General features: G+C 34.5%; 1 protein-coding gene across 1 annotated transcript; it reads left to right on the plus strand.

Moving 5' to 3' along the window:
* Window positions 1–5,966: 5,966 nt before the first annotated feature.
* Window positions 5,967–7,825, plus strand: LOC133875220 (transcription factor MYB41-like). The gene is made up of 3 exons (XM_062313264.1): window positions 5,967–6,229; window positions 6,369–6,498; window positions 6,826–7,825. The coding sequence occupies exons 1-3, from the start codon at window positions 6,097–6,099 to the stop codon at window positions 7,658–7,660; spliced, it is 1,098 nt and encodes a 365-aa protein (XP_062169248.1). The 5' UTR covers window positions 5,967–6,096; the 3' UTR covers window positions 7,661–7,825.
* The last annotated feature ends 16,482 nt before the right edge of the window (window positions 7,826–24,307 follow it).

A 24,307-nucleotide genomic window follows, 5' to 3' on the forward strand; every position in this document is an offset into this window, starting at 1 on the left:
CCTTTCGGCGCGATACAATTCTAACGGAGTAATGATGTCGAATTAAATGTTATATACTATTGTTACAAGAAGGTAAGGCATCTCATGTGTACCAAGGCAAGGTGTTGCCTAATATTCTGCTGATAATTTGTGAAGTGATTGAAGTAGCACAACGCGGTAGGATGACACTCCTTAAACTTATTGTGTATCGAGTTGTTGGGCTTTCCAGAGGCTCGATCGGGTTTGGCTTGCTTGAGTGTTACCTGCCAAATAGGCCTTATTAATTGGACAAATTCTTACAAACCAGTCTTTAAAAATGATACGTGTCTTTTAAATTATTAAAAAAAATATGCTATTAGAAAAACACGTTTCTTGCTAAAAAATATAGGGATAATTGCACCGTTGGTCCATGTGGTATACCATAATTATTTTTCACTCCCTATGGTTTAAAAAGTTCATGGGAGGTCCTCGTGATATGCAATAATTACAAATCGATCCCTGGCGTCAAATTCTGTTAAAATTTTTAACAGATTCCGTCAAATGCCACGTCAGCGCCACGTGTCGCCAATAAGATGGCGACACGCGTCTACCGTAATAAAAAAATTATAAATTTATTAAAAAATAAATAAAAATACTTATTTTTTTATAAAAAAAAATTCAAAAAAATAAAAAAGCTGAAGGGGTGGGGTGGCGCATGGCCACCCCCTTTCTCCATTTTTGTTTTTTTCTTCTTTTTTTTTTTAAAAAAAAAAATAAGTATTTTTTATTTATTTTTTAATAAATTTATATTATTTTATTAAGATTAGACATGTTAGCGCCATGTATCACCAATAAGATGACGACACGTGGCGCTGGCGTGGCATTTGACGGAATCTGTTAAAAATTTTAACAGAATTTGACGCCAGGGATTGATTTGTAATTATTGCATATCAGAAGAACCTCCCATGAACTTTTTAAACCATAGGGAGTGAAAAATAATTATGGTATACCACAATGACCAATGATGCAATTATCCCAAAAATATATATCATTTTTAGAAGTTGAATTGTAGAAAATTTGTGTTCTAACTCTATCTCGGACTTAGGGCCCACTACATGTGAGAATTACTCTTGAGTACACACCATCTACGCTTCTCTTTTTTCCAATTTTTTCCCTCCCTACATTTGAATAAAGAAGAAAAAGAAAAAAAGGGCTCTCTTTTCTTTTTATTAATTAATTTCTAACAACTATTTGAGGGGGTTGAGGCATATAGAAAAGGAATCTAACACGCTGCTTTTTTAATTTCCTAAAAGGACGCATCGGCATCTTATTTTCCACTAGCTCTCCACATGATGAATTGAAGCAAGTGCTTGCCACTAATCATCCATTTATGGACCTTTTAAATGCAGTCAATAATCATACATTCTAGTCAATGGATTCATATTGATGATGAGTCAATGATTGAAAAGTAAAACGTGGGGCTCCGCCCTAACCATTAGCTTAGGAAAATTGCGACACTTTCAAACCTAGCTAGCTAGATGCATTCACCCTATATAGCTCTTACAATTTGCCATGATTTAGTGGATAAATAGTACCAAAGTTTACTAAACTATTATATATATATATCCGCAGCCATATTCATCATCAATTCTCCGAAAAGTTAGTCCTCTTTGCACAGCTGTTTATGGAAAAGCTTCTGCTGCTCTTTTGGCTGTTCGTCTGACCTTATTTTTACAGCTCTCTTCTTTTATATTAGAAGGTGATTCTTTTACTGTAACTTTGGCTATTCAGAAACTGGATCATACACAAGACTAGCGTATTGCTCCTATCATCTCTGAGGCTTTATCCATGATTCTTTCTTCATCTACTTGGCTGGCTAGTCATGTTAACCGAAGTGCAAACTTCTGAGCCCATTATGTGGCAAATTGGGCGGCAACTAGAAGTTTTTCTGGCTGCATTCCCACTCTTTCTTTCTTGTCTGGACTTTCTCCTATCTGTTTTGAAAAAGCTTCCGCCTCTACTTTTTTAGTTCCTTAACTTGTTGTTTCTTCTTTCTACTTAAAAAAAAAAAAAAATTCTCCGAAAAGTTATTTTATCTCATTAATTCCGATTTTCCAAATTCTTAGCTTCACAGGATTTATCTTAAATTATAATGGCATATATATATATATGGAAATTATCAAGTTGCTGCAGAAGATCGAGAAACGGCACTTGGGAAAAGAACCACGTGTATTTTTTCTTTTTCTTTTTTGTTTGAATAAGACATGGCAACTTGGCCTAGAAAAGCAAAAAAGCAAAAAAGAAAAAGAAAAAAAGAAAAATATCAGATGGGAATAGCTCTCTCTCTCTCTCTCTGTGTGTGTGTGTATATATATATATATATATATATATATATGTATATATAATATGATCAGTTATTGCCTGGCCGGGTGCTTACTGTCATTGGATTAATTTCACTGCAATGTTTCAAACTTCTCCCAAACTTTTGTTGACAAGAGAAAGCATCCAATCCAATATGGTAGAAATCCTGTACAAAACAGTGATAGCTAGCTAGCTAGGGAAAACTAGTGGAGCCCAGAAAGAAATGTGAGTAGGACCTTGATATGATTGGTGGACTGGTTCTTCAATAACTAGTTCATGGAAAAGAAACCTGATATTACGGCCTATATAGTTCAGTTTTTTTTTTTGTTGACTTTCGAGAGTTAGAAATACATAATTTTTTAAGCCAGAGGAGGCTAATCCATTAAAATCACAGATCAAATTAATTTGTGAAGATGAACAAACTTTTTCGAGAGTTAGAATTATATATATTTATATATATTGCGGACAATATTAACTAGGTTCTTTTTCAAATTAAGCATTAATATTGCTACAATAATTAATTTCCTTGTTATTTTTTATTAAGGAGAGCAATAAAATTCAGATAGAATTTTTTTAATTAATGTAAAAGATAAAGAATTATGACCAAACAACCATGCAAACTGTACATCACAGTAAAATTAATGGTCAAACAGAAGAAACAAGAGATGGTCAGACACTTAATAGTCACATGATTAATTAATAGTTGTCTCAAGGAAATGAGTGGTTGGGGGAATTCGGAAAAGTATGGTCACTATGATGAAGATGAAAGCCACTAATACCGTTTCTCCTTGATCGATCTCTTCGCTAGCTCTAGAGTCATCGATCCTTCCTAGCAGTACTCTAAGACTCACCTACGTACATTTCTGTCCAAATGAATTCCATCTGAAAGGCAATATTCATGCTAATAAGAGATCTTTGCTTTACTCCTTGCAATAGATCTTTCTTTGTCTACGCATTAATATCTCCCTTTGAACATGACCAATACACAGTGAAAATCTATGCATGACAAGAGCCTTTGCATACCGATCCAATGCATGGGGTGAATTAGTTAAGGTGTCTTCACGCTAACATAATATCCCATGATTGAAATGGGAACCTAATGTCCACGTAGGTGGCCTCTCGCTAGAACGTACCATATATAGACCAGCATTCTTTTTTCTTTGGCATTTGTAAATGGACAGAAAAATAGACGTACATGTTATTTAGGATGAAGAAAAGGTTCAAGAAAATGAAAGCTCCCCCTCGATCATTTGTTGAAAAGTATATAGATTAATTGTTGATGCAATTATTTGTTGCATATCTTTATCAGGAGAAAAGATAGGATTAAATAATGCACATTAGGCCAAAACCCTTGGGTTGACTACAATTTTGTTTGAGGACTGAAATTTTGGGTTTGGTAATGGACCCAAAAAAAATTGGGGTTTGTTAGTAACTATGGATTAATTAGGGCATGATAATTAGTTACATAAATGCAGCTGATTGGTGAGCTGCTAATTGGATTTCCTCTGGCTGGTACCCCTGTTTTGATTTATTATTATACTTTATAAATAGCTAATTTTATATATTTGGCTCAAAATAATTAAGTTTGACCCCTGCCCAGAAAAAAGGCTTGGCCATCGACCCTATTATAACAAAAATCGTTTTATACACTACAAAAAAAAACAAAAAAAAACAAAAAAAAACAAAAATTTAATGACGTTTGAAAATTAAGCGACACTAAAAATTTAGTGTCGTTCACTATTCAAACGACATTAAATTTCAATTAGTGTCATTCACCCCTACAAACGACACTAAAATTTTAGTGTCGTTTACGATTCAAGTGACATTAATTTTAAATTTAGCGTTGTTTAAACAGTAAACATTGCTAAAAATTTAGTGTTGTTTGAACAGTACTATACGACCGTAAAACGCTAACAATTGAGTTTTAGGGTTTTGAGTGCTCAAAATCGAGTTTTTGCCGCATCAAGATCACTCCCAAACTTTAAAGGGTCAATCCTTAGGGTTTCTGGGACCCTGGGATCGATCTTCTCCTTTATTTATTTTTTATTTTTTAATTCTCATATAATGTTGAGAATAAATGCGAGTATAAAAAGATTGGGCCAGGCCTCACATTTTAAAAAAATGTTACAAGTGTGTGTAAGTAATTAATATGGCATAGTTAAACTCAAATTCTTAAGCTTAAGATTTTGAATTTAGTAGTGTTTCAACGTACGAGCTATATTATAGTCTTACTAAAAGACTCTTGGAAGTGTCAATTTCCCTAAAATGTAGTATTAGAGTTGATAGTGGTATGCAATATGGTGGAATGACTTATTACAAATAATGGTCCATTGAGTATAAAAAAGTTACAGGGTCCTGGAGTTATTGAGGCAAAGGTTCATGATGGCATGAGCACAAACAAGAGTTCCTAGAATAGTGACAAAAGTGCAAGGTAGGATCGAATACAGATGAACTAAGGTCCCTAGAGTAAGGGGCAAGGGTTAAAAGTTCATGTCAATAAGGGCAAAGGTGCATGGCGCAAACAAACCCACATAGCACACAAGTGATCTTGGAGATCATCCATAAAGTTGAATTAAAAAAAGCTTCTATTTGAAGAGAGTGTAGCAATGTTGTGATGGACTTACACGTAAGGTTGAGATTATCAAATATATATACACGTGTGTAAAAAAATTTGAGTCTCACATTACAAGAATGTCACAAGTGCAAATGATTATTAATATAGCATAGTTGAGCAGAAACTCATATATTTAAACTTTTGAATAAAGTAATGTATGCATATGCTGTATTTTTTATTTCACCAAAAAAAAAAAAAAAAAACTCCCAAAAATGTCAGTCTCTCTCATATCATATATCACTACTACTTACATACTCAACGGTTTGTATTGTCAGGAAACAAGTCAATTCGCTACCAAACGACCAAAACAAATAATTAATCGTTAGAAAAAAAAAATAGAGAAGAAGAGGACAAGCAATCCGACTCTACATATGTTCATACAAGATCGGCTTGGGGACTTGGAGTCATGCATGAGTAGTATGGACACAAGAGGTCCCTGTTACACGGTCTACGAAAGCGTCACTCGGGGTATTTATGTGGCGAAATAATATTGGTGACAGCTATTCCAAAAGTAAAATAAGGACAGTGGCTCGCAGCGATTTGTAGCATTTGATCTTGATGATGACAGCGAATCAACATTTTTCAAACAATTTGTATATGTCATATTCACTATTCAACAATCCTAGACAGTCATATGATGCTGATCAGGAGTGAGGAGGGAAGGGAGACAAGACAAGGAGCTAACATATGTGGTTCTACGGGTTTCACTGGATTAATCCTACGACAACCAATAGCTTATTGCCATATTATAGACATTTGACTGCCAGTTTAGGATGATTAAGAAGCGATTTGACTACCACATTTACGTTAAATTGATTATGAGGGTTGAAATTGTTCTCCATTTACAGTCCAAGAGAGAGAGTGTGTGATAAATTGACTGTGCTTGTGATTTTTTTCTACATTAGAAGACACGTCTCTTGAAGTGTAGCAGGGGCGGTACCGAATCCCATTGACTTAACCATTTTTGTTTGCTTGCATGCCTTCCTTCTCTAGTATTTGTTTATATATATATATACGCACAGCAATACTTGGTTTTCAATTAAAGCTGATCCTCTCTCTGTCTCTCTCTCTCTTTCTCTTTCAATTCTCTCGGTCTCTCTGTCTCACACAAACACACTCGATCTTCTGTCAAAGTATTGATCACAACTTTTTGTGAAGATACAATGGGAAAATCTCCTTCTAGTGACAAAGATGGATTAAAGAAAGGTCCATGGACTTCAGAGGAAGATCAGAAACTGATTGACTATATTCAAAAGCATGGACATGGTAGATGGCGAATCCTTCCTAAGAATGCAGGTGTATATACTATCCCCACTTTTTAAATTTACACGTATATATATTTCTGCTTGGAACTTATTTTCTATTGCTTTCACGGCTGATTTATATATAGATTGTGATGAAAATAAATGTTTTTCCTTTCTATTTAATTTATCAGGTTTGAAAAGGTGTGGAAAGAGTTGCCGGCTTCGATGGACAAACTATTTGAGACCTGACATCAAGAGAGGGAGGTTTTCGTATGAAGAAGAAGAGACCATAATACAATTACACGGTGTTTTGGGAAATAAGTGAGTCCCTTATAAATTCATTTGTTTTTCCTTACTTATTTTGCTTATCCTCCACTTATTATAAGCAATAAAAGAACAAGAAAGATGCTACCTAGCTATGCAAAATATGTGCTGATAATATATAAATGGAGTACCTACTTCATGGACTTCTTTAGATTTGTGCAAGTCAATGATGTTACAGCTGGAACGCACCCATTGGTGAATATTTAAAGAACAATTCCCCACAATATATATATATATATATATATATATTCATTTCCACTCTAAATTTTTATTTCTTTTTATCCAATGGTGTCTAGCTAACTTTTTCTTTTCACTCTGTCTCAGGTGGTCCGCTATTGCTGCTCACTTGCCAGGAAGAACAGATAATGAGATCAAGAACTATTGGAACACCCACATCCGAAAGAGGCTATTGAGGATGGGAATTGATCCAGTGACTCACACCCCACGCCTTGATCTTCTCGAACTCTACTCGATTCTGAACTCATCTCTCCACAACTCATCTCAACTTAATCTCCCCAGTTTGCTAGGAATCGGACCTATTGCCAATCCAAATCTCCTAAGTCTAGCCACAGCTCTCTTGTCATCGCAGTGCAAAAGCCCAAACACAACTTCTCAATATCTTCAGCAAAACCAACTTGACAGCATCCTAATTGACCCAAACCAGTTCCAGTCCACCCAACCAATTCAGCCAAACACAAGTTATTTCTCACAAGAAATTCAACCTTGTGCAGCATTAAACTCTCTAAGCACTGCCTTTCAAAGTGAAACCCAGCTGACAGAAGCCAAAATGGAGCAGCTCTCTCCAGATTTTACCAATTTTAGCTGCCAAACTTCTGTACCAAATTTATGGCAAAATAACGGACACAATCCTGCAGGTTTAGCTATGAGAGATATTCCTTTGCCAAAATTCGACCCCACTATTATTGATCACCTTCAATTTGAAAACCAAATTTTGAAGTCAAACAACAATGAGCGCGTACCAAATTTCAGTTTTGGCTCTCTTATATCGACAACTTCATCAACTCCCACTCCCCTAAATTCATCTTCTACTATCACCTATGCAAACTGTAGCATTGAAGATGAGAGGGATAGTTACTGCAGCAATATTTTGATGTATGATATGCCACATAGCTTGAGTGCCCGTGGATTGCATATGTAAGAAGACAACAGGCGTACGTGTGCAGCAAGAAGCTGATATTTTCATATAGATTTAAGCTTTGTCTAGTGTTTAACGTTGAGATTTAGCTTGGGATTTTAATTGTATAATCTGCATGACTTCTACGTAGGATATTAATTATAATCATGCATTGATCTTTCTCCACCATTATAGTTTGCTTAATTAAAATCAATTTTATTTTATAGTCTTTTGTATGGATATTCTACGGTTGGTGTTGCACGGCCTCGTCCTTCCAAACTCCATGAGCATGCATACAAATTAATCAAGCATCCAGCAAATATTGCGTTTGCGTAGTGTGAACAAGGGACATATATTACGTACCTAGCTTGTCTGCCTGCACCTAGGTTGGAATGTTTAGGTTGCTTTTCATAGTTAATTACATCATGCGAGTAAAATGAAACTTTCATAAATAAAATTTAAATTTACTTATTCCTATCGGTTTAAGTTTAATTTTTAAGAAAATTACTGGTGATTTAATATAGTATCAGAGCCAAAGATCATGAGTTCGAACATTAACTCCATCATTTATCTCTCATTTCAATTAAATATTCTACGCGTTGGTCAGGTCTCACCTATTAAAAGGTAGTTTGAGTTCAGAGGTGAGGAGAAGTGTTAAAATATTATTCGTTTAAATTTTTTGAAAAAAAATTGTGATTTAACAAAAACTAAAATAATTAAGAAATTGAAGAAAGCAAAAAGAAAGAAAAGCAGAAGGAGTAGCGTGTGTATGTGTGTATCTATTATTGTTTAATGATCACCTCAATCGGAAGAGATGAAGTTCTATATCAAATTAATTACGCATGAAAAATCTTGAAGACTAATGAACCAGGAAAAATGAACCAAAGCTGGCCACTACCTAGCTTAAACGTAAATTGAAAAAGAAGCAAGAAAATTAATTCGTATAGTGCTACATTAGGAGAAAGGTAAAGTGGACCAATTGATCGAAACTGCTAATTAATTAAAATATTGAAAAAGAAGTGTAACGGATTTATTAATACTGGAGTTCCGTCTACGGTTTAAACTCCTATCATAGCTAGCTAGCTCGTTCAATTCGTTCAAAGTGCGCATGATATGCTAAAGAAAACCCGACAACAGTTGTTAGTCTCCGCAGGCTATGTAGGCGGAACTATTGGATCGAGCTAACGTACAGTAGCCTGGCACGTGTCCAGCGACACGTAAGGAGGTGATCACTCCCCTGAATGATGGTCCATGGCCTAGCTAGCTGCAGTGACGACCTGCAGTAATGCACATGGGAAGGTTGCTGCCGTGCTGGGCTAGTATAGTTGTACGTACATAATTAAGTGATCAGCAGTGACGACCTCTTCAATAATCCCTCTTCATTTCTTATATATAGAAGATATTTCCAAAAACTCCTGCAATAAATTTTTCTTCCTTGACTTTAACCAAGAGAAAGGTCTTGTGCTATCCAAAATTTAGGTCAGGGAATTGAGCATTTTAGCTTCTCTTATTCTTATTTTATTATAAAAAATAAAATAAAAAAAATCTTTTGTTTTCACACTTTCTCCTAACATTAATATTGTATGGAGTATATTTGAATAAGAAAATAAAAAGTAGTTTAGTTTCTTAATTTAAAAATTAAAAAAAAAAAAAAAAAAAAATCCCCTTAAAGTGCTCTAATATTCCTCGAGTTGGTAGAGCCTAGGTAGTATAATTTGACTATGTTCAGAGAATTTATCAAGTAATTAACATCGGAGAAAATTGAAAGCGTTTTTTTTTATTTTTATTTTTAGGATCCTCTCAATTTTAAATGAAATGGATAGTATTAATTTAATCGTTAAAATTTAAAATTGATGCATATAAAAGTGTACATGATACATAAAACATCATTTAAATTTTTAAAAGACATGGCAACATTGATTTCATGTACAATATCGTTGGATACACCGAACTAACTTTAAATACGTACTAACCATGAAATAGATACTATCAATCTCATTTGAAAGACTAAAACTAAAATGAAGATTCGTGTCATTCTTGAGTCCTCTCAAAATTAAAGTGACTTTAAAAATCATCATTAGATGTGTGATAAATTACTATTGAATTTTGATCCAATAGTGATTTTAAAAGTCACATAATTTTTTGAAGGACTTAAGGTATGTATGGGTCCTCTCTTTATAACATTACTCATGTTAAATCATAACTTAAGTTGGTCTCAAAAGCTTAAGCAATGAAAAAGAGATGAATTTAATTATATTTTAACAGTACTCTAGGAAGAAGTAAATTTAATTAATCAATCATTTAACTTTATTTTAACTACAAGATCATCGATCGGTCTTCGTAGTTGTTGAAAACTTTTATCCAACTATCATACACAGATTGTGTTAGCATAAAGACTACTAACTACTTAAAGTGAATGAAATGTCAAACAAAACTAAGTTAAAGCTAAGTTTGCATTAGAAGACCTCCGTTCTCTCTCCTCCCTTCTCTGAAAAACCTGGTCATGCACCAAAACACCATGGGATCGAGGTCCTCTCCTTTTTCTCATTTTCTCCTCCCCTTACTTCCCTTGCTATTGCCTCCGATGAAGCCCTTATTGTGCTGAAGCTTGTTCTAGCCTTTATCTTGGTAGAGCTTGCTCTAACCTTATCCATGTTTGTTTCTTTGCTTTTTTACGTACCTTCCAGCACAGTTCTCATGGGTCTCCTCCCTCCACCGTGTTCTCCATTATGTTTTTAGCCAAGTTTGTTTAGGATCTATGGTCGCGGTTTTTAAACCTAAATCTACGTACGCTACTCCTCCATAGAAAGCATCCAATCCAATATGGTAGAAATCCTGTTCAAAACAGTGATAGCTAGGGAAAACTAGTGGAAGCCAGAAAGAAGAATGTGATAGGAGTAGGACCTTGATAATGTAAAAGATAAAGAATTATGACCAAACAACCATGCCAACTGTACTTAATTCACAGGATAAGTGGTCAAACAGAAGAAACAAGAGATGGTCAGACACTTAATAGTCACATGGTTAATTAATAGTTGTCTCAAGGAAATGAGTGGTACGGTTGGGGGAATTCGGAAAAGTATGGTCACTATGATGAAGATGAAAGCCACTAATACCGTTTCTCCTTGATCGATCTCTTCGCTAGCTCTAGAGTCATCGATCCTTCCTAGCAGTACTCTAAGACTCACCTACGTACATTTCTGTCCAAATGAATTCCATCTGAAAGGCAATATTCATGCTAATAAGAGATGGCTTTGCTTTACTCCTTGCAATCGATCTTTCTTTGTCTACGCATTAATATCTCCCTTTGAACATGACCAATACACAGTGAAAATCTACGCATGACAAGAGCCTTTGCATACCGATCCAATGCATGGGGTGAATTAGTTAAGGTTTCTTCACGCTAACATAGTATCCTATGATTGAAATGGGAACCTAATGTCGACACGTAGGTGGCCTCTCGCTAGAACTTACCATATAGACCAGCATACTTTTTTCTTTGGCATTTGTAAATGGACAGAAAAATAGACTCGTTATTTAGGATGAAGAAAAGGTTCAAGAAAATGAAAGCTCCCTCTCGATCATTTGTTGAAAAGTACATAGATTGTTGATGCAATTATTTGTTGCATATCTTTATCAGGAGAAAAGATAGGATTTAATAATGCACATTAGGCCAAAACCCTTGGGTTGACTACAATTTTGTTTGAGGACTGAAATTTTGGGTTTGGTAATGGACCCAAAAAGATTCGGGGTTTGTTAGTAACTATGGATTAAATAGGGCATGCTAATTAGTTACATAAATGCAGCTGACTGGTGAGCTGCTAATTGGATTTCCTCTGGCTGGTACCCCTATTTTGATTTATTATTATATTATATAAATAGCTAATTTTATATATTTGACTCGAAATAATTAAGCTCGACCCCTGCCCAGAAAAAAGGTTTGGCCATTGACCCTATTATAATAAAAATCGTTTTATACACTACCAAAAAAAAATTTAATGACATTTGAAAATTAAGCGAAACTAAAAATTTAGTGTCGTTCACTATTCAAACGACATTAAATTTCAATTAGTGTCGTTTACCTCTATAAACGACAATAAAAATTTAGTGTCGTTTACGATTCAAAAGACACTAATTTTAAATTTAATGTCGTCTGAACAGTAAACATCGTAAAAAATTTAGTGTTGATCGAACAACATTATACAACCCTAAAACACTAAGGGTCGAGTTTTAGGGTTTTGGGTGCTCAGAATCGAGTTTTTGCACGTCAAGATCACTCCCAGACTTTAGAGCATCAATCCTTAGGGGTTTTGGGACCTTGGGATCGATCTTCTCCTTTTTTCTTTTTTCTTTAAAAAAAAAAAATTCTTTTATGAAAAAGTCACGAAGTATAGTTAATACACTTTGTTTTAAAATCCATGTGTACATTTAAAAAAGATTTTTTATTTTTGGATGTTACAGCTCTTTTTATTTTTTATTTTTTTTTATCTATCTTCTTTTGATCTTGCATTTTATCGAAGACAACTTATGACAGGAAGACAAATCACAATTTTTACAACTCCAATTGTGAATTCAAAATCGAAGCTTTTAAGAAAAAAAAGAAAGAAAGAAAGAAAGAAGAACAACACGTACAATTCTCGCTGTTTATTGATGGATATGACATTCTTATATGTATGTTGAGAATAAACGCGAGTATAAACAGATTGGGCCTCACATTTAAAAAATAAAAGTTACAAGTGCGTGTAAGTAATTAATATAGCATAGTTAGACTCAAATTCATAAGTTTAAGATTTTGAATTTAGTAGTGCATGTCTCAACGTTCGAGGTATATTATAGTCTTATTTAAAGATTTTTCTAAGTGTTAATTTCCCTAATTAAAATGTGGTATTAGAGTTGATAGTAGTATGCATTAGTGGAATGACGTAGGTACAGACAATGGTCCATGGAGTATACAAAAGTTACAAGGTCCTGGAGTATTAAGGGCAAAGGTTCATGATGGCAGAGCACAAACAAGAGTTCCTATAATAGTGACAAAAGTGCAAGCTAGGTCCGATAGAATACGGATGAACTAAGGTCCCTAGAGTAAGGGGCAAGGGTTAAAAGTTCATGTCAATAAGGGCAAAGGTGCATGGCGCAAACAAATCTACATAGCACAAAAGTGATCTTGGAGACCATCCCTAAAGTTGAATTAAAAAAAACTTCTATTTGAAGGGAGTGTAGTAATATTGTGATGAACTTACACATGAGATTGAGATTATCAAGTATACATGCGTGTAAAAGGATTTGAGTCTCACATTAAAAGAATGTCACAAGTGCAAATGATTATTAATATAGCATAGTTCAAACTCATATATTTAAAGTACTTATGAATAAAGTAATGTATGAACATGCTATATTTTTTATTTCCCTAAAAAAAAAAAAAAACCTCCGAAAAATGTTAATCTCTCTCATATCATATATCACTACTTACGGACTCAACGGTTTGTATTGTCAGGAAACAAGTCAATTCGCTACCAAACCACAAAAACAAATAATTAAACGTAGGAAAAAAAAAAACAAACAAACAGAAGAAGAGGACAAGCAATCCGACTCTACATATGAACATACATGATCGGCTTGGGGACTTGGAGTCATGCATGAGTAGTATGGACACAAGAGGTCCCTGTTACACGGTCTACGAAAGCGACACTCGGGGTATTTACGTGGCGAAATAATATTGGTGACAGCTATTCCAAAAGTAAAATAAGGATAATGGCTCGCAGCGATTTGTAGCATTTGATATTTGATGATGACAGGGAATCAACATTTTTCAAATTATTTGTAAATGTCATATTCCACTGTTCAACAATCCTAGGCAGTCCTATGATGCTGATCAGCTAGGAGTGAGGAGGGAAGGGAGAGAAGACAAGGAGCTAACATATGTGGTTCTACGGGTTTTACTGGATTAATCCTACGACGTACAACCAATAGCTTATTGCCACATTATAGACATTTGACTGCCAGTTTAGGATGATTAAGAAGCGATTTGAAATTGTTCTCCATTTACAGTCCGAGAGAGAGAGAGAGAGAGTGTGACAAATTGACTGTGCTTGTGATTTTTTTCTACATTAGAAGACTCGTCTCTTGAAGTGTAGCAGGGGCGGTACAGAATCCCATCGACTTAACCATTTCTCTTAGCTTGCCTTCCTTCTCTTATTATTTGTTTTTTTTTTTTTTTATATATATATATATATCTTTACTTTAGAGTAATATATAAAGCTGTAAAGGCCTCTCAATAGTGACTTTTGTTTGATGGTGCGGTTTTACAATTCTGCCCTTGTTCTCTCTTCATTAGACTTAAATCAGGCAGGGTTATTTATATCTTTTGATATGTAGATTTACGGTTATACCCTTCTTCCATCATCATTAGAGTAAAATCAAACAGGGTTATTTTTGTCTTTTGGCAATTCTTTAAATTGTTACATTACTATGTTGCCCTTGTTTTTTTTTTGAACAAGATAATTCTGATTTTTCATTCATCAAGAATAGAAAGTGATCCACAATACAAAGAGGATCTAGGGAGCAACTGCTTCCCTAAAAACAATGGTGGAGATATTACTAGGAATATCCTCTCACCATAACACATTAAAATTATTACAAAGAGCTTCTTTAGCAATGCAATGGGCCGCCGAATTTGTCTCCCGGGGAGTGTGAATGAATCGACTGGACCGTAACCCAAGTTTTTCCTTATTGATGCTCTCTATAAAATGGCCAACATTCGAAAGGTATGGGAAATTCGAATTAATCTCCGAAACAACCTGTAGCGAGTCCCCTTAAAAAATGACACCCATAAAACCGGCTTCCTTACTGAATATAACAGCTCCAAGGGTTGCCATGGACTCTACAATCTTTGCTTGCACCTTAAATTTTTGGACAAGGCTCCGAGCACCCATAAGAATACCCATATGATCCCGAGCAACAATCCCCACTCCAACATAACCCTGTTGTGTGTCTAAAGCAGCATCATAATTAATCTTCACAATACCTTGAGGAGGAGGACACCAGGCTGCAATATGAGGAATTTGTTCCATACTTGGTTGCCTTATGATTTCCATCTGCTTGCCGTAAGGAGGTGATCACTCCCCCGAATGATGGTCCATGGCCTAGCAGTACTGACGACCTGCAGTAATGCACATGGGAAGGTTGCTGCCGTGCTGGGCTAGCTAGTATAGTTGTACATAATTAAGTGATCAGCAGTGACGACCTCTTCAATAATACCTCTTCATTTCTTAAATATAGAAGAAATTTCCAAAAACTCCTGCAACAAATTTTTCTTCCTTTACATAAACCAAGAGAAAGTTCTAGTGCTATCCAAAATTTAGGTCAGGGAAGCATTTTAGCTTCTCTTATTCTTATTTTATTATAAAAAATAAAAAAAAATAAAAAAAAAATCTTTTGTTTTCACACTTTCTCCTAACGTTAATATTGTATAGAGTATATTTGAATAAAGAAATAAAAAGTAGTTTAATTTTCTAATTTAAAAAATAAAAATAATAAAAAACTTAAAGTGCTCTAATCCTCGAGTTGGTAGAGCCTAGGCAGTATAATTTGACTATGTTTGGAGAATTTATCAAGTAATTAACATTGGAGAAAATTGAAAGCGTGTTTTTTTTTAAGGATCTTCTCCATTTTAAATGAAATAGATAGTATTAATTTAATGGTTAAAATTTAAAATTGGTGCATATAAAAGTATACATGATACATAAAACATCATTTAAATTTTTAAAAGACATGGCAACATTTATTTCATGTACAGTATCATTGGATACACCGAACTAACTTTAAATACTAACCATGAAATAGATACTATCAATCTCATTTGAAAGAATAATACTAAAATGAAGACTCGTGTCCTTCTTGAGTCCTCTCAAAATTAAAGTGACTTTAAAAATCATCATTAGATTTGTGATAGATCACTATTGAATTTTGATCCAATAGTGACTTTAAAAGTCAAATCATTTTTTAGAAGACTTAAGGTATGTATGGGTCCTCCTTTTATAACATTACTCCTGTTAAATCATAACTTGTCTCAAAAGGTTAAGCAATGAAGAAGAGATGAATTTAATCATTTAATCAATATTTTAAGAGTACTCTAGGAAGAAATAAATTTAATCAATCAATACTTTAACATTCTTCCTCACGTGTGGACTCAATAAAGGGAAGTTAATGATGGAGTCAATATTCGAACTCATGACTTTTAGCTCTGATACCATGTTAAATAACTACTTGTCCCAAAAACTTAAGTTAATAGGAAGAGATAAATTTAATCATTTAATCAATATTTTGGACATAAGATTTTCTTTTTTTCTTTTTTCCAATCTATTGAAAATTTGACTTCATGAATCTTAGCAGAATCTGGTCCGCCCGTCTGGTAACAGTGGCAGGATATGCCGGATTCTGGCGACATGATGTTGCCGGACTCCGGCGCCGGCTGGATTTTAACGACCGACAATTGCTGAATTCCGACAATCGGATGTCAAACGTGTGTGCAAAGACGAAGAGTTTAATTTTAAAACCTTAAACCGTTTTCTAAAAATTAAGGAAGCTTTTACTGTCAAACTAAAAATGATTTCTGTTGATCATTATTTTTGTTCCTACCAAACACTATAAAATGCTGAAATCTTTTTTCAAAAATCATTTTACGCCGAAACAAACGGGGCATTAATCAAAGATAATTAAGCTTTTCTTCTCTATAAAAAGTCTCTATCCTTGTTGAGTTATTTACAATTGATAAAAGAATTTGTTGTAATCCTCAAAAATTAATCTCCCTATTCCATAGGTCAAATTCTGATTCTTTTTCATTAGTAATTAATAGAAGAAATACCATTGAACTACAAGATCATCGGTCTTCGTAGTTGTTGAAATTTTTTATCCAACTATCATTTAATTTGACTTACCTACATAGATTGTGTAAGCATGAGGACTACTGACTACTTAATTTTGTGTTAGCAGATAGGGGAAGCAATAACAAACGCCCAAGGAATGATCGAGAACTTAAATCCCACTGAAAAATAAAAATAAAAATTGACATTTCACCACGTGGCTACAGTTTCTGGTAATTTACCACGTCGCAAAATGTACAACGTGGCTAATTTGCCACGTGAATTATTGCTACGTTGCCAATTAGAGTTGTGACAAATAAACCAGATGGTTAATTTTTTTAAAAAAATAATAATAATAATAATAATAATCAATTTTTTGAGGATTTGAAAATTTAGCCACGTGTTTTATTTGTCACGTTGCCAATTAGTGACGTAGAAAATAAACCACGTGGCTAATTTTATATATATATATATATATATATATATATATATATATTGAGGATTTGAAAATTTAGCCACGTGTTTTATTTGCCACGTCGCCAATTAGTGATGTGGCAAATAAACCACGTGGTTAATTTTTGAAATCTTTTTCTTATTTTTTGAGAATTTAAAAATTTAGCCACATATTTTATATGCCATGTCGCTAATTAATGACATGGCAAATAAACCATCCGGCCAATTTAAAATGATTTTTTTTTTCCGGGTTCTAATTTCCCTCAAAAAAAAGTTGCGCTTTTTCTTTTCACTTATTTCCCTTAACACATAAGAGCATTTGTAGTGAACTCGTCAAAATTTGCTGAAATTTTGACGAAAAATATCACTTTTGTTATTTTAGCTACCTAGTTTTCAAAAGCTCCAAATACCAAACTCTCTAAATATTCTCTACTTTAAAATAAATATTATTTTTTATTAACTTTTCAACCAACCAACGTTTCACTGTTCTAGAATCTTCTCTTCTCCACCGAACCCTCTTTTTGAATCCTTTGTTCTCGACCAGACCCAACCTCTTCGACGGCTGGCTTCTTCTGGGCCTCCTCTGCTTCTAGATCCACTAGAACCCTAAAATTCCTAGCGATGCGCCTCGGATCGCCGCAACGAGAAAACCTGGCCCCGCCGCTGCGCCTTTCTCCGGACCCAACCCGTTCTCCGGCCGGCTTCTCCTCTGTCGACCTTGGCTTCCTGAACGACCGGCTTTTTTCTCCTCTGCTTCTAGATCCTCCGGCGACAAACATAAAAGGGGAACAAGAAAGAGGATAGGAAAGAGATGAAGGAAGTTGGAACCCGCAAAAATGGAATAAAAACAGAAAAATAATAAGAGACGAGGCTCTCTTAGCTCGGCTGAAGAGACGATGGTGTCTGACACTCAGCTGATTTATTGTAGCAGTAGAGAGTTTGTTGTAGAGATATTTTTGAGGTTTCTCTTCTGATTTTGGTGATTTCGTCTCTTTGACGACTTTACAAATGCTCTAATAATATTATTGCTTTTCTTTTCTCTTATTTCCTCTTCTTGTCTTTCCTCTTTCTCCAGCTTCTCGATCCTTCTTCCCCCTTCTCTCAACAAAACACTTAGCTGAACCCAACCGAAGAGTGAGATCGGAGAAACCCAAAAAGAGAGAGAACCGGCGAACCCGTGAGCTGAACCCATCAGACCCGAATCTTCATGAGTCGTCGCCGGTGAACCCAAGTGTTGCATTTTTTGGCAGAGCAAAGGCGCGACTTCCGGTGGATCGTTGGCCGGTTGAGCTAAGAGTGATTTCCGGTGGTTTTGGCAGGAAATCCGACGATTTTTTATTGATATTTTGGCCGACGGATCTTCGTACCTCCCCCTACCTTACCGGCCCTCGCCGGATAAAGCAGGATCCTTCGTCGGATCAGGAACTACGGCGCCGAAGATCCAGAGAGATATATAGGATCTGAAGAAAAAAAAATAAAAAAAGAACAGGAATTTATGTTCTTTTTTTCTTAAATAAATAAATAAATATATATATATATATATATATATATATATATATATATATATATATATATATATACACACACACACACACACATGTTAGCAACGTGGGTTAGTGGCACGTGGCTAAAAGTTTTTTTTATTTTTTTATTTTAAAAAAAAAAAAATTGCATTTGACCACATGTTAGTGGCATGTGGCTAAAAGTACAACGTCGCTAAATAATCACATACATAAAATACCATGTCGCAGCATTGCTAATTGTCATTTAGCGACAACCTAATTAACCACGAGGGACTCACGTCGCTAATGCCACATGGCGACCCAATAGTGATGTGGATGACCCTCATCCACGTGGCTAACTACATGTAGCTAAAAAATGTTTTTATTTTTTTGTAGTGTCTAGATGAAGCCTTTTTTTTAAAAAAAAAATAATAATAATAATAACGAAAATAAAAAAAATAAAAATAAAAATAAAGAAATAAAAGAATATTAATAACATTCTAAAAGCAACCCACATATGCATCCTAATCAACTGATGTAGTTAGCAACCCACATTAAAAAATTAAAAAATTATGATAATCAACATAAGCAAACAAGCTAATTAAAAATATCAAAAAATTACAATATTCTAGAAGCTTCTCATTTTTTAGATTTTACTGTCTTAACTTATCAAGCAAATAGACGTTGCTATATAGCATTCTAGGTAAAACATGCTGTGTTTTTTAAAATAATGATGATTTGCATTCCATATGCAAAATATTTCAGAACCCCTAGCTTGTATTTTTTAAAAAAAAATAAAAAATAAAAAATCAACTTTTTAGACCTCAATTTTAAATTTGTTCAATTAAGACTCAAGTTTATGACAATTTTAAATCTAAGTAACAAAAATGACATAAATAATTGTAATTTTCTCAAAATTAATTAACTATGGTAATTAACACAGAGTGTTATGCATAGCGCCTCTACATTAATTAACTTGTAATTAACTGGAATTACTCCTTAAACACTAAGAGTGACATATAGCTAAAACCGAAAAATAATTGACTAAGTTGAAACTAAATAACTTCAATATTATCATTTAAGGAAAACTTCACAAAACTCCATGAACTTTCACTAGTTTCGAAATGATCTCCTTAAAGTTCGAAAATCTCAATTTCATCCATCAAACTTATAATTTGTTGCAATTCTCCCCCTCCGTCAGAGTTTCGCATTAAATTCTAACCGCACCCTTAAAAATTATGAAAATACCCTCATGATTTATTTATTTTTCATTTAATATATATATATATATATATATACACCAATGAGGGGGGCGGAAGCAAATATAAAGAGGTCTTAGAAGAAGTAAGAAGTTGTGATAGTGGAGTGGATGGAGAAATGATGAGAGTAGGTAAACATAGTGATAAGCATACGAACTTCAAATTCAAAATTTGAATATAAAATAACAGAATATTCAAAGATCATGAAATACTTAAAGTAATATTTGAATAAAAGCTTTAAATAAAACTTACAAATTGACTTAGACCAGAGTTGCTCTGAGAGATACAAGCTTAAACATAAAACTTGAAAGAGGCATTACAAGTGTTTGTAAAAAGGTTTTACAAGTGTTTTGGGTTACAAAACTTTTTCAGAAGGGGTCTCTCTGATTTCCACTCGAATGAGCTTTGTCTTGAACTTCATACTTCTGCTTCTTAAATAGACTTGAAAGGAAAGCTTGAGTGCTGGAATCACGAGATATCCGCGTGCATAAAGCTGCCACGCGTGCACCGAAAGTAGCTGAAAGCAGATTCCTTCTGCTTTTACTTTGGGTAAAAATAACGAAAGCTACGTGACTCAGGTGAATAGTGAAAAATGTCACTATTCATGAACAGTACTTTTTCGGGTGGTTGACAAAATACTGTTCACTTTTGTCTTTTCGTGCCAATAGATGCAAACACAGAAGAACTCAGAAATCCAAACCTAAGTCATAAGCATCAAGAGGGTCTTGGGGATCTTGGTAGAAATCGACTTGGTTGTGGTGAGTAGAAGATTCTGCTGCAGAGTCTTCTTCTTCTTCTTCACTGACTTCATAGAATTGCTCTGCAAAGGCAAGAGCAAAGGCTTTAAAATCTTTCTTGGTAGGCTTTTTTCCTTTAGAGAAAGTAGACGATTCTGACTTAGGAGCTTGAGGAAGCTTAATATGAGGTTTTGGTGATTGAACCACTGGGGTTTGAGCTTGGGTAGCTGGAGCATCTTCTGACTTAAAAGGGAACTCAGTGTCTAGGAGGGATCGAATTCTGGTGAAGTCAAACTTATCCCACCACTTAACATAGAACTGTCTTGCAATACAGTTATGATTTAGAACATATTGTCATTTCACAATCCACGAGACTTTGTAATGGCCAAAGAAGTGGAGGGTTATTGGCAACTGGGCTTCTTGGTGTGTCAACTTCTTGACAGTGGAGAAATATCTTATGGCTTCATTGACTTCTTCAGGGATGATCTCATTAACGGGACCATAAACTTGACACTACCTGTAAAACCATAAAGGAATTGGTCCTTTAAAGTTTCTGTCAAAATTAACAAACCAGGAGTGGGAATGAGTTTCATTTTGGTACAACAAGACTTTGTACCAGGCTTCAATGTAATCATGGTAACTGGAGAGCTTCTTGTTGTTAAGACTTTTGAAGGCATAAGGGGGCATTCTCCAGTCTTTTTGGGACATGAATCTAATGATGAAGAGAGAATGGAAAGCGATTCTTCCTGGAACTCTCTGGCATTTGATCGGGTTGATCTGTATGGACTTAGTTTCAAGGAGTACATCTCTATAAAACTCAATGGACTTATCTGGGTGGATGGCTGGGTAATGCCAGCGTGGACGAAAGTAAGCTTTGGCAATAACTTCTGGAGATTTTAGGTGGCTAAAATCTGGCTCAACAAAAAATTGGTCATGGCTTGGGAGCTTAGCAAAATATGGAGAAGTTTTTTGAAAACTTCTAGAGGGCTTTTGTGGCTCAATGTTTTCAAATGGGTCATAATGGCTTATTAAGGCAGACTGAAAGGACGGCCTTGGACTTATGGTACTTCCTAGAGTGGTGAAGCGGTTCGCCATTTCGACAGGTGAATTTCTTAAGACAAGGTCTCTGGAACTTAGTTGGCTTGGGGTAACAAGTTCAAAGGGCTTAGATTCTGGACTTAATTTGGACTTATTGGTTGAGGGCTTTTCTTTCTTTTCATCCGCCATTGTTTCCTTGCAAGAACTCACGAGTTAAGAAATCAGGAATAGAATTTTGATTTCTTTTGATAAATTCAATGTCAAAATCAAATATGCTTAAAATGGCTTACCATCTTGCAAAAATCTGTTTAGAAGCAATATTCTGAATATTCTTTTCTAAAACATGTTTTGCACTTTTACAATCAACTCGTATCAAAAACTTTTGATTTAAAAGATCATCTTGAAACTTTGAAATACATAGTACTATACATAAAATTTCTTTCTTACTAGTACTATAATTCTTTTGAGCTGAATTCCAAACTCCTTAATGGAAACGAATAATTTGTTCAGGTTGGTTGGAATGAACTTGCAGCTTGAGAATACCACCGTAACCAATGTTAGAGGCATCAGTTTCAACAATCTTAAAAGAGTCAGTAGTTGGAATGCCAAGACAGGGCAATGTCTGGACATGGAGCTTAATTTCTTTGACAACGGAAGTATGAACATTAGTCCATGGAGGAGGATTCGTCTAAAGTCTATCAAATAACGGCTTGCACTTCTTTCGAAGGTTTTGATAGAAATCAGCAGCATAATTGAGAGATCCAAGAAATCTTTGAAGTTGGGTTTTCTCAAGGATCTCATTAAGAAACTTATCAACAAATTGGATGACTCTGTTGATTGGACTTATCTTCGATTCAGGGATATTGTATCCAAGAAATCGGATGTTGGTTTGAAACAACTTAATTTTAGTAGCAGAAACTACTACACCATTAATCTTGACAACTTCTAGAAACGAATTCAAATGTTTCCAGTGTTCTTCAATGGACTTAGAGAAGATGAGAACGTCATCTATGTAAACTATGGAGTATTTACTTAAGGGGCCAATTCTGGAACTCACTTGGGCATTCTTAAGACCAAAGGGCATTATATTTCATTCATATTGCCCAAAGGGTGTGACAAAGGTTGTTTTGTACCTATCCTTCTCATAAATTTGAATTTGCCAAAATTCATTTTTCATGTCAAACTTAGAAAAAACAACAGATCCACTTAACCTATTGATTAAGTCTCTCTTGTTTGGGATTGAATACGTGATCCATTCCAAGACTATGTTAAGGGGCTTATAATTAATGGCCAATCTTGGGGCTCCTCTTTCTAGTTAGCATTCTTCTGAACATAAAAGGCTGAGCATGACCAAGGGGACTTGCTTTTACGTATTATGTCTTTACGCAATAGGTCTTCTATTTCGTTCCGGTAGAATTCCATAGTTTCTTGGTTCATTTGAATTGGTCTAGCCTTAGTGGAGATTTTTTCTTCGTCAAAATCTTTGACATAAGGAAGGCTTACTGTGTGCTTCTTCCTATGCCAGAAGGTAGTAGAGAGATCAGAACAAACTTCACTTTTGATCTTATCTTCAAAGAGTTGAATTCTTTGTTGAAGGGTCTTTTGACTTAATTGTTCTTCAATTCTTTTAACCTTAATTTATTCTTGTAAAAACTCTATTTGTTGAGTTTTTTATTTAATTAGGTTAATAGACTTAGAGATTGAATTGCTTTTGTAAGCATTCAATTGACTTAGTTCTGGCTTTGCTAAGAACTTAAACTTAACCTTTTCATCCATGGGATGAGTAATCAAACCATCATGGTCTGTTGTAAAAGGGTATAACAAAGTAATGAAAGGTAAACCTAATATGACTTTATCAGTCATATTCTTAACCAAGACAAATGTTGTTTTAAAACAAACATTGTCTTGACAAACATGAGCTTTGTTTATTTCAAAAGTAATTTGCATTTTGCTACCATTAGTAGAACGCAAAGTTTCTTTTGGCTTACTATAATACTTCGTAGGAACCAACCCTTCTTGTATACAGTTTAGATCTGCACATGTATCAATTAATACAACTACAGATAACTCAAAATCTTGTATCTTAATCTTAACCTTTGAATACCACTTTCTGATATGGATTCGGTTAATTATACTTAGACAATTTTCTTCAAATTGTGAGGTTGTGTCTTCAGGCTTAGGCTCAAGTTCGGCTTCGCTATCATTATGACTGCTAGCGGCTGACTTAAGTTTATGCTCAATTTTTAAGAGGTTGACATCTTGTTTTAACTCTTGATTTTCTTCCTTAAGTATTTTTATCTCAGACTTAATTTGATTAACTTCAAGTTGCAAATCATTTATCGTGATTTGTTTCTTAGGCTTATCAAATCTTTTAAGTGTGTTTAGACTTACTTCTGGGCTTTTAGACTTAGCTACTTCTCTCTTTGTAAGAAGTTTTCTTAATTTTTTCAAGTATTGTCTTTTTAACTCAGGATTTTCAATTTTACTTATGAGATCAAGAAGTAACTCTTCTTGCTCTTCTTCTTTGGTCATGACACCAATTGTTTTACAACAAGTGTCTTCACAACTAAACTTATTTCAAGACCAGACTTAGACTTATTGCTACTACAAGAGCAATATCTTTCACTTGAACTTATTTCAGACTCATATTCACTTGGTTTAGTGTCTCGTATTTTTAACATTCTTATGAAAATTTCTTTTTCTTCGTTAGAGACTTTTAGCTGCTTAATAGTTTCCTTAGCTTTGCAACCTTTTGCAAAGTGACCTGGCTTTCTACACTTATAACAACCTTCTTTGTTCTTAAATCTTCTTTTCTTAGGTT

Source organism: Alnus glutinosa, chromosome 8 (genome assembly GCF_958979055.1).
Source record: "Alnus glutinosa chromosome 8, dhAlnGlut1.1, whole genome shotgun sequence".
Classification (NCBI taxonomy): Eukaryota; Viridiplantae; Streptophyta; class Magnoliopsida; order Fagales; family Betulaceae; genus Alnus; species Alnus glutinosa.